The following is a 17,314-nucleotide window of genomic DNA, read 5'->3' as shown; positions in this document are numbered from 1 at the left end:
TTGGCCTTCCTTTTGCTGCTTTTTAGTTATTCATAAGTAGGTTAAATTACAATAGTTTCAGAGAGAAACCTCTCACATGGTGATAACCAAGTTTTATTGACAAATGAAATAGAAATGTGATTTTTCAATTTATTTTTCTTTTTTGATAGCCTTTATCTGAACATTCTTTACTTTCTTGTGGCTGGCTGTAAAGTACATGCTTGTTAATTTCAATAAGATTGATTATGAAGACATACTGGAATTTCCCTGATGCTAGATGTGCCACACACTGTAAAAAGGTGGAAAATGGGAATCTGAATTTACCTTATCCATTCCTTGTGGTTATATTTTTTAGTCACTGCATCCCATGATTTAGGATCCTTCTCTCAATGGACATTTGTGTCTATCTTATTCATAGGGTTACAGGTATGGGTTAGGAGGAGAAAAAATACTCTTGTAAAGAAATGTTAGTGCCTGAAATAGTTTACTGGAAGACCTATGAAATAAGGAGAAAATGCTCTAAATATCATTCTACAGAATCTTTTTTATTTTTATAATGTTGATTTTAGAGGAATAGAGAGAGAGAAACATCAACTAGAGAGAAACAGCATTGATTGGCTGCCTCATGCACGCCCCCTGCAACCCAGGCATGTGCCCTGATGGGGAATCGAACCATGACCTCTTGGTTCCTAGGTCAGTGTTCAACCACTGAGCCACATCAGTCAGGGCAAAAACTTTCCTTTTTAGTAAATATATTTTTATTTTTATAACTAAAAACTCAAATGAGCTTGAGAATTTTTTTTGTTTTCAAAATAATTTTACAGTTTTTATGTCATCTAATACACAATTAATTTTCAGTTTTTCAGCGATCCTTAAGAAAATAGGTTTCTTTTCCAGTATTATTCAGCAAATGAACTGTGTGACATTTGCTTAGGATTCAAATGAGCCATTATGCAATTATTCTCCTTTCTCCTTTCTGTTATTTTTATTTCATTGACCTACCTACTTATTTATGTATTTATTATATTTAAATGTTCACTTACAAGATTTTCTTTTTCTTTTAAAAATAATTGTATTTTTATTTATTTAAAACTAGAGGCCTAGTGCACGACATCCGTGCACTGGAGGAAGGGGAGGGGGGTTCCTCTCGCAGTCTGGGACCCCCTGGGGGATGTCCAATTGCCGGCTTAGGCATGCTCGGACATCTCCTGAGGGGTCCTGAGCGCTGCTGTGGAGGCAGGAAAGGCTCCTGCCACTACTGCTGCGCTCACCAGCCATGAACCCAGCTTCTGGCTGAGTGGTGCTCCCCCTGTGGGAGCGCACTGACCACCAGGGAGCAGCTCCTGCATTGAGCATCTGGCCCATGGTGGTCAGTGCACATCATAGTGACTGGTCGTACCACCGTTCAGTCGATTTTCATATTAGCCTTTTATTATATAGGATAATTCTTTATTGTTGAAAGTATTGCATATGTCACTTATAAGATTTTTATTGTTTTTGTAAAAAAAAGTACTAAGTAACTATAATGAAAAAAGTATAAACATAGCAAAATAGTATCTTTAAAACGAAAGGGTTTCTTTTAATGAGTTCTGAGATAGACTTACAATTTTAATGTGTTTATCTTTGCCATTTTTTTGTATGTGAAATTGTACTGGTAAACTTTATAAAACTCAGGAAAATACAGTCTTTTCTTAATTCTGGGTTCCCTTTGACTTTTATGCACATCTCCTCCTCACTTCTATCAAATCCAACTTGGAAAAGTTTATAGAAAGTGTACAGGTTATAGGAGTATCAGGAAACCTTGGTTCTAGTCTGACTTAACATAACTTTGTTCAAATTGTTTAATTATGTTTGGTTTTTCTTTTGGTGTTTGCAATCTCTAAATGTCAAATCTGACCTATTTCCAAATAAAATACTATAGTCAGAGCATTTTTCGAGATGAAGATTCTGTATAATAAATTCTCATTTTCATTTATAATCCTGCCATTTATAAACATTGTGACCTTTAGCAATATTGCTAAACTTCTGAGAGTATTTTCTATTATGTACATAGAGATTATAATGCCTACATGTAAGGTGATTGTGAAGATTAAATTGGAAAGTGAATATACTTTAAAGTGCTTAGTCCAGGTATTTTGTAAAGGTATTGAGTTTTCTTATAATTTCATACGTCTGTTGTACAAATAAGTCACAAACCTCACATATGAAAAGACATAACATATATGAATCATATTGATAAAATATTTTTGTGGTAATTGCACTATAAGGAAACATCAGGATGCTTACATGCTTTATTTGGGGAAAATATTAAATTTCCATTCAAGGGAATTTCTATTCAAGGTCTTTAACTTGGCCAAAGAAATAACAATATTGGTATTTGGTCTTACTAGATGCTTTATTAAGCATCTTAAACTTTCAGTATTAAGCAATGTATTTTAAGTGAAATTTCATCTGAAAGAATCATTTTCTGGAATTGTTTTTGCCTTTTTTGCTACTATATTGATGCTTGGAAATGTGATGTACACAGATAGTAGTTAAACATATTTACTGAATAGCACATTATTAAACGGTTGCAGAATGGTAGCAAATTTAATACAATAATCAAATGAAAAGTATCTAAAAAGACTTCTGGTGTTTATTTTAATCTAATTTGTGGTATTTTATATGTCTAGTATTTTTAATCCTGTATATCATTTTTTTAAAAAATGTCACAGTATTGCCTGAAAGTATTTAAAATTCTGTGACTCTTTTATTCTGCATGGAATAGACTTAAAGGTCAACACTACTTTTTTATGTAGGTTATGGGTGCTACATGTGTGCTCTCAGAGCAGTAGTGAGAAAGCTTGAACTGGGATGGCAGGACGCCCTCATCCTTATGACAGTAACTCCAGTGATCCAGAGAATTGGGATCGGAAATTGCATAGTAGACCTCGTAAACTTTATAAACATTCAAGGTAGGTATCAAATATGTATTTCACATATCAAAGCTTTGATAAAAACCAGACTGCATTTGGTTGTGACAAGTCCTGTCAGAGGATGGGGCTTACAAAATACTACAAATATTTGTATTTCTCCTTAAATAACTTTTAGAAGAATATTCCTTTCAATTTTCTTATATTTGTATTTATTTGAATTTTCATTTGTTTGTAAATATGTAATGTTAAAACTCCTTAGTTAACGCCATGAATAAATGAAATATTTAATTGGGAACTCTGGCAAGACAGTTAAGTGTTTTGTATTTAAAACTCTATTAGGAATTTATTTCATTTTCTGAATACATTATGTATAGATTATATATAATAATTTATAGGCTCTTGATAGTCTTTGCCTCCATACATTCTTAACTATGAATTTATATTGTGTAGTCATCGTGATCTTAATGGGAAAAGCAGTCTTTATGCCGTGACTCTACTGGGTTTATTTAAAGTTTAATGCATTAAGTAAAATTTAGTTCAAAAGTTTCAGCTCATTTATAATTTTATAGTTTTCATTTTGTGCTGTGTGGCTTAATAAGGAACACCTCATTTAGAACACTTTATGATCTGATATTTTAAGGTGCTAATTAACAGCTCATAAACCTCACATTTATTGCATGTTTATTGCATGTAAACATGTTTTCAGAGTATTGTGCTTTATGAATATTAGGGGATATTGAACATTGAACTTATGAATGTAAAATTCTCCTGATGTTGATAAATAATATCAGCTTTCTTAAAAAAATTAAAAAATGCTGTGATATTGAAATCCATTTTGTAATTTTAAAGAAATGATTCAGGTACTTTTAAACTGTATGTTACATAGCTAGAAAATATGAGTGACTGGTACTGTTTAAGTCTCCTGACAAGATGTCTAACTTGATAGTGGACTTTTGATATAGTGAGATATGTAATGAAAATGTTAGGTTGACTTTATTTATAAGTACATACCAATGGTATGAGTGCTTTTTGGTTTGTTCATTTTTTTCACGTGTGTGTGTGTGTGTGTGTGTGTCTGTCCCCTTCACCTTGTGGCTCTAGTTCTTTATCTTTGTCCTACTTACATGGATAATTATTTGAGATTAAAGAGATACAGGTTTTATCTCATTAAGTGTGGGGCTATATTTATTATATCTGTTATGTTGTATGCTTATTTTCTGGTGAGTTGAAAGTTATCCTTCCTAGTTCTTAATATTTTCCTCGCTGATGTATAATTGTGCATCATATATGAAGTGGTGACAGGATGAAAATAAATTGTTTGCTTAATGAAAGCAAATACAATGGGAAAAATTTATAAAAATTAATGATACTTTTTTCATTGCTGTTATTTCAGTAACATAGCTCTTAATATCTAGCATCAGTACCTTTTTGGTGTTCTTTTTAGGTACACTGCTACAGTATTGGTTGTTTAAATGAAAATATAATGATAAATAGAAAATAAATACCAATACATTGATTGATTTTTTTTTTTTTTTTTAATGAAAAGATCATGAAATCCTTTGAGCTTATTTTAACCTCATTTGTGAAAATATGCCTAAGGGAAAATAGCTTACTTTTAGGGACCTCTTGTTCTGTGTACTTAGGAACATATTTAGGATACTTTAAAAAAAATACACAATTTGACTTTTTTAAATAGCATTTTTTTAATTGATAGTAAATTAATTATCTGAGAAGTTTTAAATACTAACAGTCAGCTAATATTATTGAGAACCTTTTCTCAGTTCAAAAGAGATTCAGAAGTTTGTCAGAGTATCATCACGGGATGCTTTAATAACCACATGTGGAACAATTAGAGGATAGTAGGACACTAAACTATGGTAATGAGTTATAGTAAAATAAGAGTTCAGAGAAGGAATCCGTGTTGGCTTGAATGGGTAAGAATGAGACTTGAGCTAATTCTTGGATGATTAGGTAGATGGTGGACATTCTTTCTAGGGACCTTCTGGAGATTATCTTGACCGGATTTGAAGGTAGAGTTCTCTGAATAGTATTACTTGTCTGAATTTGACAAAAGAATGAGGTTAATAAATTGCCCAAGGCTATCCTACTTGTAAATGGCAGAGCTAGGATTTGTACATTTTAAATAACTTACTATGGTACATTTTAAATACATATAAAGTAGAGAGATCAGTCATAATGAATCCCTATGTATGATGGGCAAGGTCAGTCATAATGAACCCACCCACCTCTAGCTTTGAGTTATTAATTCATGATTGATTTTGTTTCACCTATGCTTCTGCCTACTCACATCCTTTTTTTGAATTTTGTGTATTTAGCGATGTCTGAGTAAAAAAACACACAAAAAAACCAGGCTAAACATTCACTTAAGTTAGGGTTTTATTTTTCTTGTATATAAGAATTCCACATAGGCAATGCCTGATGTAGATTTAGTACCTTAAGGATGTTAGGGTCAAAAATCTTTTATTTTCTTCCTTTTGCTTATGATCACAAGATGGCTTATTATAGCATCAGCTATCAGGTCCACCTTGCAGGCAAGGAGGAGGAGGAAGGTAGAAGGGGACAATGGGAAAGGGACTTTATTTATATGAGGAAATTAAATTTCTTAGTAATTTCCACAAAGGCATCTGTTTATAAATTATTAGCTAGAACTATGTCATATGATCATCTGTGGATGAGGGAAGTTGAGAAATATAGATGGGCACATTGCCACCTCAAATAGAATGGGGAATTTAAATTTACAAAAAGTAAATGTCTCAGTCTGTTCAGGTATACTGTTATAATAGTACTAGAGGCCCGGTACATGGATTCATGCACCAGTGGGGTTCTTCGGTGTGACCTGTGGGGATCGGGCGGAAACCAGCAGTCCAGTGTTGCCTGCTGCTCCTGCCTGCTGCTCCCGCTCATCCCGGCCCTGCTGCGCCTGCTGTGGGCTCGCACCCAGTCAGTTCCGAGCGGCACTCACCAGCCATGAGCCCTGCCTTTGGCACCAGTCGGTCAGCTGAGCGGCGCTCCCGCTGTGAGAGTGCACTGACCACCAGGGGACAGCTCCTGCATTGAGCATCTGCCCCCTGGTGGTCAGTGCACGCCATAGTGACCAGTTGTTCGGTTGCTTAGGCTTTTATATATATAGAATAGAGGCTCGATGCATGAAATTTGTGCAAGAGTAAGCCTTCCTTCCCCGGCTGCGGCACTGGCTTTCCTCTGGCACCTGGGACCCAGGCAGGCTTCCCTCCAGCTGCCCACAAGCACCTGGGACCCAGGCAGGCTTCCCTCCAGCTCCCCACAAGCACCTGGCACCCGGGCTGGCTTCCCTCTGGCCCTGGCTTTGTCTGGAATGATGTCTGGAAGGACGTCTGGTGTAATTAGCATATTATCCTTTTATTATTATAGGTACCATAGACTGGGTGGCCTATAAACAACAGAAATTTATTTCATTTGGTTTTGGAGCCTGGGAAGTCCAAGCTCAAAGTGCTGGCATATTTGGTATCTGGTAGAGCTTACTTCCTGGTTCAGATAGCCCCCGTTTTACTGTGTTCTCACGTGGAGGAAGGGGCTAGGGATCTCTCGGGGTATCTTATAAAGACACTGATCCCATTCCGGAGGGCTCTGCCCTTAAGACCTAACTACTTCATCTGCAAGTGCCATCACATTGATGGGAATATGTTTCAGCATATGAATATTTGGGAGAGACAAACTTGTCTTTATCAGTAAAGAAATAAGAATACTTTATTCAGTTTTTATAGTTAATCTATAAGGTACTTTTGTTTACATTTGGTTTTTATTCTACTCACAATTTAGAATAGCCTCTTTTTTCCATCTTTTTCCTTTGGACCCCCCCTCCCCTTCTTTCCTACTGGCAAGAATAAAAATAAATTTAGTAAATTATAAAAGTAACAATAATACTATTTTATATATGCTTATTTTTTAGGTTTGAGAGTTTGGTGGGCATTGCCGTATGGTTTCTCTTTCATAAAATAAAACTTTAATGTATTTTCTTTTTTGAACTTTATTTTGAATGTACTAATAGGTTTGATGTATATAACACTGATATAAAAGGCAGGACAAGACTGGAAGCTAATCGGGACATGGATGGACTTCAGGGGGCCTATGATCCCTCTGGAAGTGCATACAAATGAATCACATGGTTAAAAAGTTACTGAACTTTGTTTCTTTCTGAGTAGTTTTATAGTTAATACCTGTATTAACTTTGGTAGTTTGCTGAGCAGTTAAAGATCATTTCAGTTGAAGTATATTGGGCCTGAATTACCACAACTTTTTAAAAATTATAAATTAGAGACATTTTTGTTACTTAAAAAGGAAAAAGAAAGAGCATCCTTTCTGTATAAAGTTAAAGGCCTATATTGACAAAATGCTAAAAGCTCTTGAATGTATGAATAGGGGGGTCAAATCTCACTATTTAAAAACTCAGATCTGCAGTCTGCTCAAGTTACTAAAGATAAATGCATCATACATTCAGTATCAGACTTTGCCGCAAGGTTTCATTTCCACATAAAAATATGCATGCTTGCTTCTTCTGAGACTGCATGAAGATTGAGCTTTCCATTTTCCTTTTTAAGTCACTCTGCAGTACCAACAGCAGTTTAGAAATGGAAAAGTTTCCTTGTTTTACAGTAGTTCTTGAGTGGATTCTTAAAGTATAAATAATATTTTTTCTTTGGTTTTAAGGATAAACTTTACTGTCCAGAGTGGGTATACAGTAAAATATTGAAAGGGAAAAAAGAAAGCTGCATCCTAATTTTCTAAAACCTGGCAAGCTGGCAGAGCTAGAATTAGCTTTACAGATGGCATTTGGCAACACATCTACATATCACTAAGCTTTCATCTCCTGAGTTTTCTTCAGCCTGTCTATCAATTACAATAGCCAATCACTGCACAGAGATGGGGAAATGGGATGATCACAGCTCACAGGATGCTGTTTGGTTAGAAACGTCAGTGCTGCACAATCCGCGGCTGAGTCAGTGTCTGAGAGAAAATGAACTGAATATAGAGAGTGGGTTGTATCTCTGAACATTTAAAGCCTAAATAACCACAATAGCATTATTATACAGTAGAGGGAAGAAAGCCAAAGGAAGTCTGTGGACAGGTGAGGTAGGGGGAGACTGTGAAATTTTCTGATTATTCAGAGGAATCGAAGATGATGGAAATATCAGATGTGCTAAAGTTTCCTAGTAATGCCCAAGGATGCTGACCTGGCTTTCAGTGCTGCATTGTTTGAAAAAGCAGAGTCCTTTTATACTCTGATTTCAAAATATTTTTCTTGTTTTTGTGTGTCTACCCTGGCATATGCTAAAGTAAGGTGTGTATTCATTTATTACATGATATTGCTGGGTTATAATTCTATACATGTATGTATATGAGTGAGAGGTGTTTGGCCTTTGTTTATTGTGCTCATTTGCATTTCTGGATGGAAAAGATCATATGTCTTAATGGTCAGTTTAATGGCAAGTTATTTAAAATAAATGTGTGTGTTCTTATGGGTTTAATATTTTGTTTTTTATTTTGTTTAAAGCCTTAGTAGAATCTTCATGTAATTTGAGAATGCATTATGCTTGATACTGATTATGAATATCAAAAAATTTAAGGAAAGCCTAATTTTGAAATAATATTTTTGATATATTTGAAGTTGTTTTATATAGAGAAATAGAGTAATTGAAATAATTTCCCAAAGAAGAAGGTGAGTGTATTTTTGTTTTTGGATGAATTAGGATTAGTTGAACCACTTATCTGTAGTAGTGTTTACAGAACCAAATGTATTTAATTGGTTAAAATGACTTTTTCTTTTTTAGTTTATAGGACATAGTCTTTGAATAGATGATCTAGATACTGCCATGAGAGAAAGTAATCAGTAAGTTTTTTGATTATTGCAAATTGACCTTCAAGCAGACAGTATTTTAAATAAAGATAATTGTTCTTGCTGTGAGATTTTAAATATTAACAGGTGACATTGCTTACTTTATTAGGAAATTTTAGCACAATTTAAAACATTTTGAGTAGGTGGTTTTTTAATCTTCATTACCCTTGTTTTGAATCTTCATTTTGTAGGGATATTGGGGGATAGACATTTTAAAATTATTTTATTCTTAATGTACTTAAATATTAAACAGTTCATAACTATATCCTTTCCTTGAAATGTCAGAAAGTTCTTGTGATTGCACCACTTAATTTCTAGAAATTTGAATAGTCATTTTGATGGTTATTATGATTTATTTATATAGTTAGACTAACTAGTATTATCTAGTATTGGCTTTTTTTGGTGGCTTGGTGTCTAGAAATGATTTTCTAAGCTTGTTTTAGTAGTAGAGTTATAAAATCAGAAATCTCAAGCTAGACTTTTTTTATACTTTATAAGAGTATTTTCCTCTGATTTTGCTGATTCTTTTAAAATAATGCTAGTGTTGTAAAAATGATACATGCTTATATAAATTTGATAAATACAGAAAAGCACATGGAACAAAATAATTTATTATGATCATAGGGAAATACTTTAAATATTTTTGCATATAACCTTATTTTTCTGTGTATTTTTACAAATATAAAATCACACATATGCACTTAATGATTTTGGGATATTACTGTATGTACTATTATATAATCCATACCTTAACCTATAGCAGTGATGGCGAACCTATGACACGCGTGTCAGAGGTGACACGCAAACTCATTTTTTTGGTTGATTTTTCTTTGTTAAATGGAATTTAAATATATAAAATAAATATCAAAAATATAAGTCTTTGTTTTACTATGGTTGCAAATATAAAAAAATTTCTATATGTGACCGGCACCAGAGTTAAGTTAGGGTTTTTCAAAATGCTGACACGCCGAGCTCAAAAGGTTCGCCATCACTGACCTTTAGCTTTAAAAACAACAACAAACACTTAAATCATGAACATCCCTATTATGAAATAGTCTTCTATAGCATATTCTAAAGAGCCTCATATAATGTTTTCTTACTTATATTTTATAGCATTTTCCCACCAATCTGAGTTTTTCTGATTTTTGATCAGAGGAAAGACTAACATGATTCTATTGTATAAATTTCTCCAAAAAGGAAGAGTATTTTATCGAGTTAAGTGAAAAGTTACTTTTGTTATTTTTCGGATGGAAAAAGATCCTTAGTGTTATTACACAATTAACTCTTCAAAGATATGCATGCTACTTTAAAAACAAAGCAAATATCTAGTATAGAAAATAAACGTTTTTATTAAAAATCAGGAAAATGAGCTGAGACTTAAAAAAATATGCTAATACCAGCCAAAGGGGTTTCTGTGTCACATTTAAAAAGGTAATCAAGGAAAGTATAATAATAGTGTTTGGCATTAAGGAAAGAAAACAACAACACCCATTTACGAAGAGTACACCACCACCACCAGTAATAATAATAACAAAGTGAACATTGCTGAGAAGGACATAAAACTAACATGGGTATGGAGAAATAATCTTTGCATCTGTTTAAATGAGTTGTTTTCTGGGCAAGTTGAAACATCTTATAAAAGAGACTGCTTGCGAAATCTTTAAATTATTGGTATTATTTGTGGTCTTAAAAGGTTTTAGAGCAGTGGTTCTCAACCTTCCTAATGCCACGACCCTTTAATACAGTTCCTCATGTTGTGATGACCCCCAATTTCATTGTTACAAATTGAACATAATTAAAGCGTAGTGATTAATCACAAAAACAATATGTAATTATATATGTGTTTTCCGATGGTCTTAGGCGACCCCTGTGAAAGTGTCGTTCGACCCCTAAAGGGGTCGCGACCCACAGGTTGAGAACTGCTGCTTTAGGGGCACACGAGAAGTGCTGATTCTAGGCTTAATTTTGAAAAAGGTAGAAGATTTTAGGAGAAGAAATTGGAAGGATAGTTTATGACTTGAAGAAAACTGGTTAAAAATGAACCAGGAAAAAATGAACCAGAATGTGTTTGCTAAAAATAGATTGTCAGAGCAACTTTGATTTTTCTCTCATGCAATTGATAGACTAGTAGCAATGTAATGTATTTGGACTTAAGTTTAGGTTTTTTTATAGTCATTTTTTTAATATTCTTGGGTGCGAGATGAAGGAAAATTGAGTTAGACACTAATTCAGTGATGGCGAACCTATGACACGCGTGTCAGAGGTGACACGCGAACTCATTTTTTTGGTTGATTTTTCTTTGTTAAATGGCATTTAAAAATATAAAATAAATATCAAAAATATAAGTCTTTGTTTTACTATGGTTGCAAATATAAAAAAAATTCTATATGTGACACAGCACCAGAGTTAAGTTAGGGTTTTTCAAAATGCTGACACGCCGAGCTCAAAAGGTTCACCATCACTGAACTAATTGATTGTGTTAATTAATCAACAATTTTTATTTTGAATGATGCTACTAAAGGTTATTGATGTGGAAAGTGGCTTTGTTCTTTCCTTTGTCTTCTGCTCATCTGGAGCAAATGATCAGATTTATAGGAGACAATAAAAAAAGGACAGTAAATAATAACTAAACTAACCAAAATGATCTCTGAATTTGGATTGTTGGAATAAATTTAAATGAACTTTTTAGGAGTACGCAGAAGGCCTGAAAAACACTAATATACGTTAAGTTAGCATGGCTTTACACCATCATGTATTGAAAAGAGCTGAGGGTGGTTTTTGGTAGTAAATGATGTAAAACAGAAGTACACTATGGCTGCCATCAATCCATCTTCTCCCCACCTTATGCCCCCAAAAGCCCCATCATAATTAATGGGAAAAGAAGACAAGAACCATTCTACAGTACACCAAAGTATGTTGTCTTTAGTTCTGTGTATATTCAACGGAAAGGGTGTGAAGACATTGGAAGCTTTGTCAGCTTTTAAAGAATTGAGGAGTTAGAGGTTTTGGGGGCAGCTCTGGCGGATATTAAGGAATTTCACAATAAGAGCTATCTTTAGATTTGTAAAGAATTAGATTTGGTTTAAATCAAATTTGGGGTTAAAAGCACGAGCTCCAAAATGAATTCGTTAGGTCCTATCTCAGACCTGCCACTTATTAGCTTAATTTAGGCAAGTTGCTTAGCCTCTAAGCTTCCATTTTCTCAACTATAAAATTGGGATGGTTTTGGTGATTAAGTGAAAATATATACAAAGTGCTCCATATTGTGCCTGGCATGTATCAAATGCTCAAATGTTAGGGGTTGTTACTTGGTTACTTAGCCCAATTAGATGGAACTAGGGCAGTGGTTCTCAGCTAGAGGGGTGATTTTGCCCCTCATTAGGCATTTGGCAATGTTTGAAGATAGTTTTTGGATGTACAACTGAGCGATGGAGTACTAGCATCCTGTGGGTGGAGCCCAGCAAGCTACTAAATATCCTACATCCTACAATCCACAGGACAACTCCCTTCACACAACAAAGAATCAACTGGGCCTAAACCCCAAACTGGGGTCAGGTAAAAAAAAAAAAAATTGAATTAAGCTTTAATGTTAAGAAAAAACTGCCTAAGAGTCAGAGCTTTCTAAAGATAGAACTAAATTGTAAAAAGAAAAAAAAGTTACCCTTCCTTGTCATTAACAGCAATAGGTAAGCCAGTTCATGGGGACTTTGTAGATGAGATTCAGAAATTAGGTTGGTGTTTGGACTAAATTTTCTAAACTTAGATCTGTGTTTCTGGGTATTTCTGAGAATAGTTAGGCATATTGAATAACCAACATCAAAGGGACTCTGATGCATATTCTCTCATCCTTTAATTTTATTAATCTAATTGAAGTATAGCTTAGATTTTAAAAAATTCTTTATTGTTTAAAGTATTACATGTGTCTTCTTTCTCCCCCACCAACCTCTCCCCAGCCACTACCACCCCCCGCCCCCCCTCCCCCCCCCAGCACATGCCTCCTCTCCCTCACTGTCTGTGTCCATTGGTTATGCTTATATGCATGCATTCAAGTTGTTTGATTGCTCTCTTACTCCCCCCCTCCCCTGGCTTCCCTCTGAGGTTGGACGGTCTTTTTGATGCTTCTATGTCTCTGGATCTATTTTTGTTCATCAGTTTATGTTCATTATATTCCACAAATGAGTGAGCTCATGTGATATTTATCTTTCTCCGACTGGCTTATTTCGCTTAGCATAATGCTCTACGCCCATCCATGTTATTGCAAATGGTAAGAGTGACTTCTTTTTTTATAGCAGCATAGTATTCTAGCTTACATTTTTAATTTTAATTCCTTTACAATGCTTTAAATTTTAGTATGAGACATAGAGGGAATTTAGTGGAACAAATCAGTTTGTATTTTCAAAAGGCCATTGGAAGTATGAGTGATTGTGGGATTGCTGTAATTCTGTCTAAAAATTTGTTTTGTGAAACTAATTGGTCAAAGTATTTACAATCATTTGACAAATATTTCTAAAACTAAATCTTTTATTTATACTTCATATCTTTTTAAAATTGATTTTATTTTCTTTCCCCCTTTAGTAGTAAGTAGAAAAGATGTCCCATAAGGTTTTAAAAAGTAATTATAATTTTTAAAAGCACCATTAAAGTACTTGATTGTGTTTACATTATATTATTCTCAATCATGAGCAACACCCAAAGGAGTAACTGGCACAAAGTATCATTTAGTAAATATTTGAGGTTTGAATGACTGATCAGGAGATACAAGATATATGTCTGCCCATTAATTTAGATCTCCACAATTATTAATAGTGGTTAGCTGTTTTTTAGAAATGCTTTATTATTTTTTATGGTGAAGAGTTGCTTGAGAATGTTAAGTGATTTCCAACTCCCCAATTTTTATCTCAACCCTGAACCTTTCCCCTGAACTTTAGACTTTTGTATTTAACTCCCTATTTGGTATCTGTACTTGGATGTTTAAGAAACATCTCATTCTTAACATGTTGCACTTTCTTTTTTTCTTTTTATTTATTTTAAATTAAATTTATTGGGGTTACATTGGTTAATAGAATCATATAGGTTGTAAGTGTACATTTCTATTGTATGTGATCTGTTTATCGCCTGTGTGCCCACCATCCAAAGTCAAATAATCTTTTGTAGCCATATATTTGGCCCCCTTTATCCTTTACTACTCTCCCACCCTCTTCCCTCTTGTAACCACCACACTGTTGTCTGTGTCTATTTGTTTCAGTTTATATCCCACATGTGAGTGAAATCATATGATTCTTAGCTTTTTCTGACTGACTTATATCACTTAGCATAATATTTTTGAGGTCCATCCATGTTTTCACAAATGGCAGTATTTCTTTCTTATGACTGAGTAGTATTCCATCTATATAAATAAAAGCCTAAGTGACCATTACGACTGAACAACTAGAACGACTGGTACGATCGGTTGACCAATCGCTATGATGCGCACTGACCACCAGGGGGCAGACACTTAACACAGGAGCTGCCTGCTGGTGGTCAGTGTGTCCCACAGTCAACCTCCCACGACCCCTACCCTGGTCTGCCAATGTCCTGCGGCCCCTCCCCTCGCCAGCCGGCCCCCTTATCGCTGGCCAGGCCAAGGGACTCCACCCATGCACGAATTCGTGCACTGGGCCTCTAGTAGTATATATGAACCACATTTTCTTTATCCAGTCCTCTATTAAGTACACTTTGATTGTCTCCATGTCTTGGCTGCCATGATAATGCTCTTTGCGAATAAATGTTTTAGAACTTTTCTGGTAGATAGCCAGAAGAGAGATTGCTAGGTCATATGATACTCTATTCTTAATTTTTTGAGGAACTGCTATACTGTTTTCCATAATGGCTGTACCAGTTTACATTCCCATCAGCAGTGAATGAGGGTTCCTTTTTCTCCACAACCTCTCCAACACTTGTTATTACCTGTCTTCAGGTAACATTCTGACAGGTGTGAGGTGGTATCTCATTGTAGTTTTGATTTGCATTTCCCTAATAACTAGTGAAGTTGAGCATCTTTTCATATATCTGTTGGCTGTTTGTATGTCTTCTTGGGTGTGTTCAGGTTTTCTGCCCATTTTTTTAATTGGATTGTTTGTTTGGTATTACGTTGCATAAGTTTTTTATACATTTTGGATAATAACCCCCTGTCAGAGCTATTGGTTATAGATATCATCTCCCATTCAATTGGTTACCTTTTTGTTCTATTGATGGTTTTTTTGGCTGTGCTTTTAGAAGTTTTTTTTTTTTAATTAAATCTTTATTGTTCAGATTATTACATTTGTTCCTCTTTTTCCCCCCCATAACTCCCCTCCTCCCAGTTCCCACCCCACCCTCCGCCCTCACTCCCCACCCACTGTCCTCATCCATAGGTGCACGATTTTTGTCCAGTCTCTTCCCGCATCTCCCACACCCCTTTCCCCCCCAAGAATAGTCAGTCCATTCCCTTTCTATGTCCCTGATTCTATTATAATCACCAGTTCATTCTGTTCATCAGATTATTTATTCACTTGATTCTTAGATTCACTTGTTGATAGATGCATATTTGTTGTTCATAATTTGTATCTTTACCTTTTTCTTCCTCTTCCTCTTCTTAAAGGATATCTTTCAGCATTTCATATAATACTGGTTTGGTGGTGATGAACTCCTTTTGCTTTTCCTTATCTGTGAAGCTCTTTATCTGACCTTCAATTCCGAATGATAGCTTTGCTGGATAAAGTAATCTTGGTTGTAGGTTCTTGGCATTCATCACTTTGAATATTTCTTGCCACTCCCTTCTGGCCTGCAAAGTTTCTGTTGAGAAATCAGCTGACAGTCGTATGGGTATTCCCTTGTAGGTAACTGAGTTTCTTTCTCTTGCTGCTTTTAAGATTCTCTCTTTGTCTTTTGCTCTTGGCATTTTAATTATGATGTGTCTTGGTGTGGTCCTCTTTGGATTCCTTTTGTTTGGGGTTCTCTGCGCTTCTTGGACCTGTAAGTCTATTTCTTTGACCAGGTAGGGGAAGTTTTCTGTCATTATTTCTTCAAATAGGTTTTCAATATCTTGCTCTCTCTCATCTTCTGGCACCCCTATAATTCTGATGTTGGTACGCTTGAAGCTGTCCCAGAGGCTCCTTACACTGTCTTCGTATTTTTGGATTCTTTTTTCATTTTGCTTTTCCGGTTGGGTGTTTTTTGCTTCTTCACATTTCAATTCTTTGACTTGATTCTTGCGCTCCTCTGGTCTGCTCTTGGGTGTCTGTATAATATTCTTTATTTCAGTCAGTGTATGCTTAATTTCTAGTTGGTTCTTTATCACAACATCGAGGGTCTCATTAGATTTCTTGAGGATCTCACTACATTTATCAGCAGTTTTTAGAAAATTATTGAAAGGCCTTAAAAGTGTGGTTTTGAGCTCTATATCTTCCATTTCTGACATCTGCGTCCTGTTTCTTTGTCTCCGCATTTTTTATGCTTTCTTGGTGCAACCCCTAGTGGTCTTTATGCGCAGTCTTGTTGTAGTTAAGGCTAGATTGTTGTAGGTAATACTGGTGGGGATTTGACCTCCAGGCCAACTGGCTGTGAGACTAGAAGCTTTTTAGTTTGCTAAAGTTCCATTTATTTATTTTTGCCTTTATTTCCCTTGCCTTTGGGGTCGAATTCATAAAATGTTTTCCAAGACCAAGATCCATAATTTTAGTACCTATGTTTTCTTCTATGTAATTTATTATTTCAGATCTTACTAGTATATTTAGGTCTTTGATCCATTTTGAATGAATTTTTTGTATATGGGAACAAACTATAATCTAGTTTCATTCTTTTGCATGTAGCTTTTCAGTTTTCCCAGCACCATTTATTGAAGAAGTTTTCTTTTCTCTATTGTGTGTTTTGGCTCCTTTATAAAAAATTATTTGCCCAGATACATGTGGGTTTATTTTTGGACTTTCAATTCTGTTCTATTGGTCTGTGTGCCTGTTTTTCTGCCAATACCATGCTGTTTTGATTATTGTAGCTCTGTAGTATAATTTGAAGTCAGGTAGTATGATACCTCCAGCTTCATTCCTTTTTCTCAGGATTGTTTTGGTCATTTGGGGTCTTTTGTGGTTCTATACAAATCAGATGATTTTTGGTTCTATTCCTTTTAAAAATGACTTTGGGATTTTGATGGGGATTATATTAAATCTATATATTGCTTTGGGTAATATGGCCATTTTAACTATGTTGATTGTTCCAATCCATGAACACAGAATATCTTTCCATTTTATTGTCTTTTTAAATATGTTTTAAAAATATATATTTTATTGATTTTTTACAGAGAGGAAGGGAGAAGGATAGTGTTTTCAATTTCTTTAGATAAATACCCAGAAGTGGAGTTTCTAGGTCATATGGTAGTTTTATTTTTAAGTTTTTGAGGAGCTTCCATACTGTTTTCCATAGTGGCTGCATCAATTTACAATCAAACCAACAGTTCATGAGGGTTCCCTTTTCACCACATTCTCACCAACACTAGTCTGTTGATTTATTGATG

General features: G+C 34.9%; 1 protein-coding gene across 6 annotated transcripts in view; it reads left to right on the top strand.

Annotated features, from left to right (window-relative positions):
* Positions 1-17,314, top strand: part of BTBD10 (BTB domain containing 10) — a 62,511-nt gene that overhangs the window by 15,066 nt on the left and 30,131 nt on the right. For 4 of the 6 annotated variants that reach the window (XM_036325469.1, XM_036325470.1, XR_004970434.1 and 1 more), the window contains one exon: positions 2,778-2,933. The exons of the other annotated variants lie outside the window; for them this stretch is intronic. In XM_036325469.1, coding sequence (XP_036181362.1) covers positions 2,792-2,933 — 142 coding nt within the window. In that variant the 5' untranslated portion in view covers positions 2,778-2,791. Of the gene's footprint in view, positions 1-2,777; positions 2,934-17,314 lie in introns of those variants that run through there. 6 annotated transcript variants of the gene reach the window in all.

The sequence above is a fragment of the Myotis myotis genome, unplaced genomic scaffold (assembly GCF_014108235.1).
Source record: "Myotis myotis isolate mMyoMyo1 unplaced genomic scaffold, mMyoMyo1.p scaffold_m19_p_10, whole genome shotgun sequence".
NCBI classification, from domain to species: Eukaryota; Metazoa; Chordata; class Mammalia; order Chiroptera; family Vespertilionidae; genus Myotis; species Myotis myotis.
This window is presented reverse-complemented; position numbering and strand designations above follow the sequence as displayed.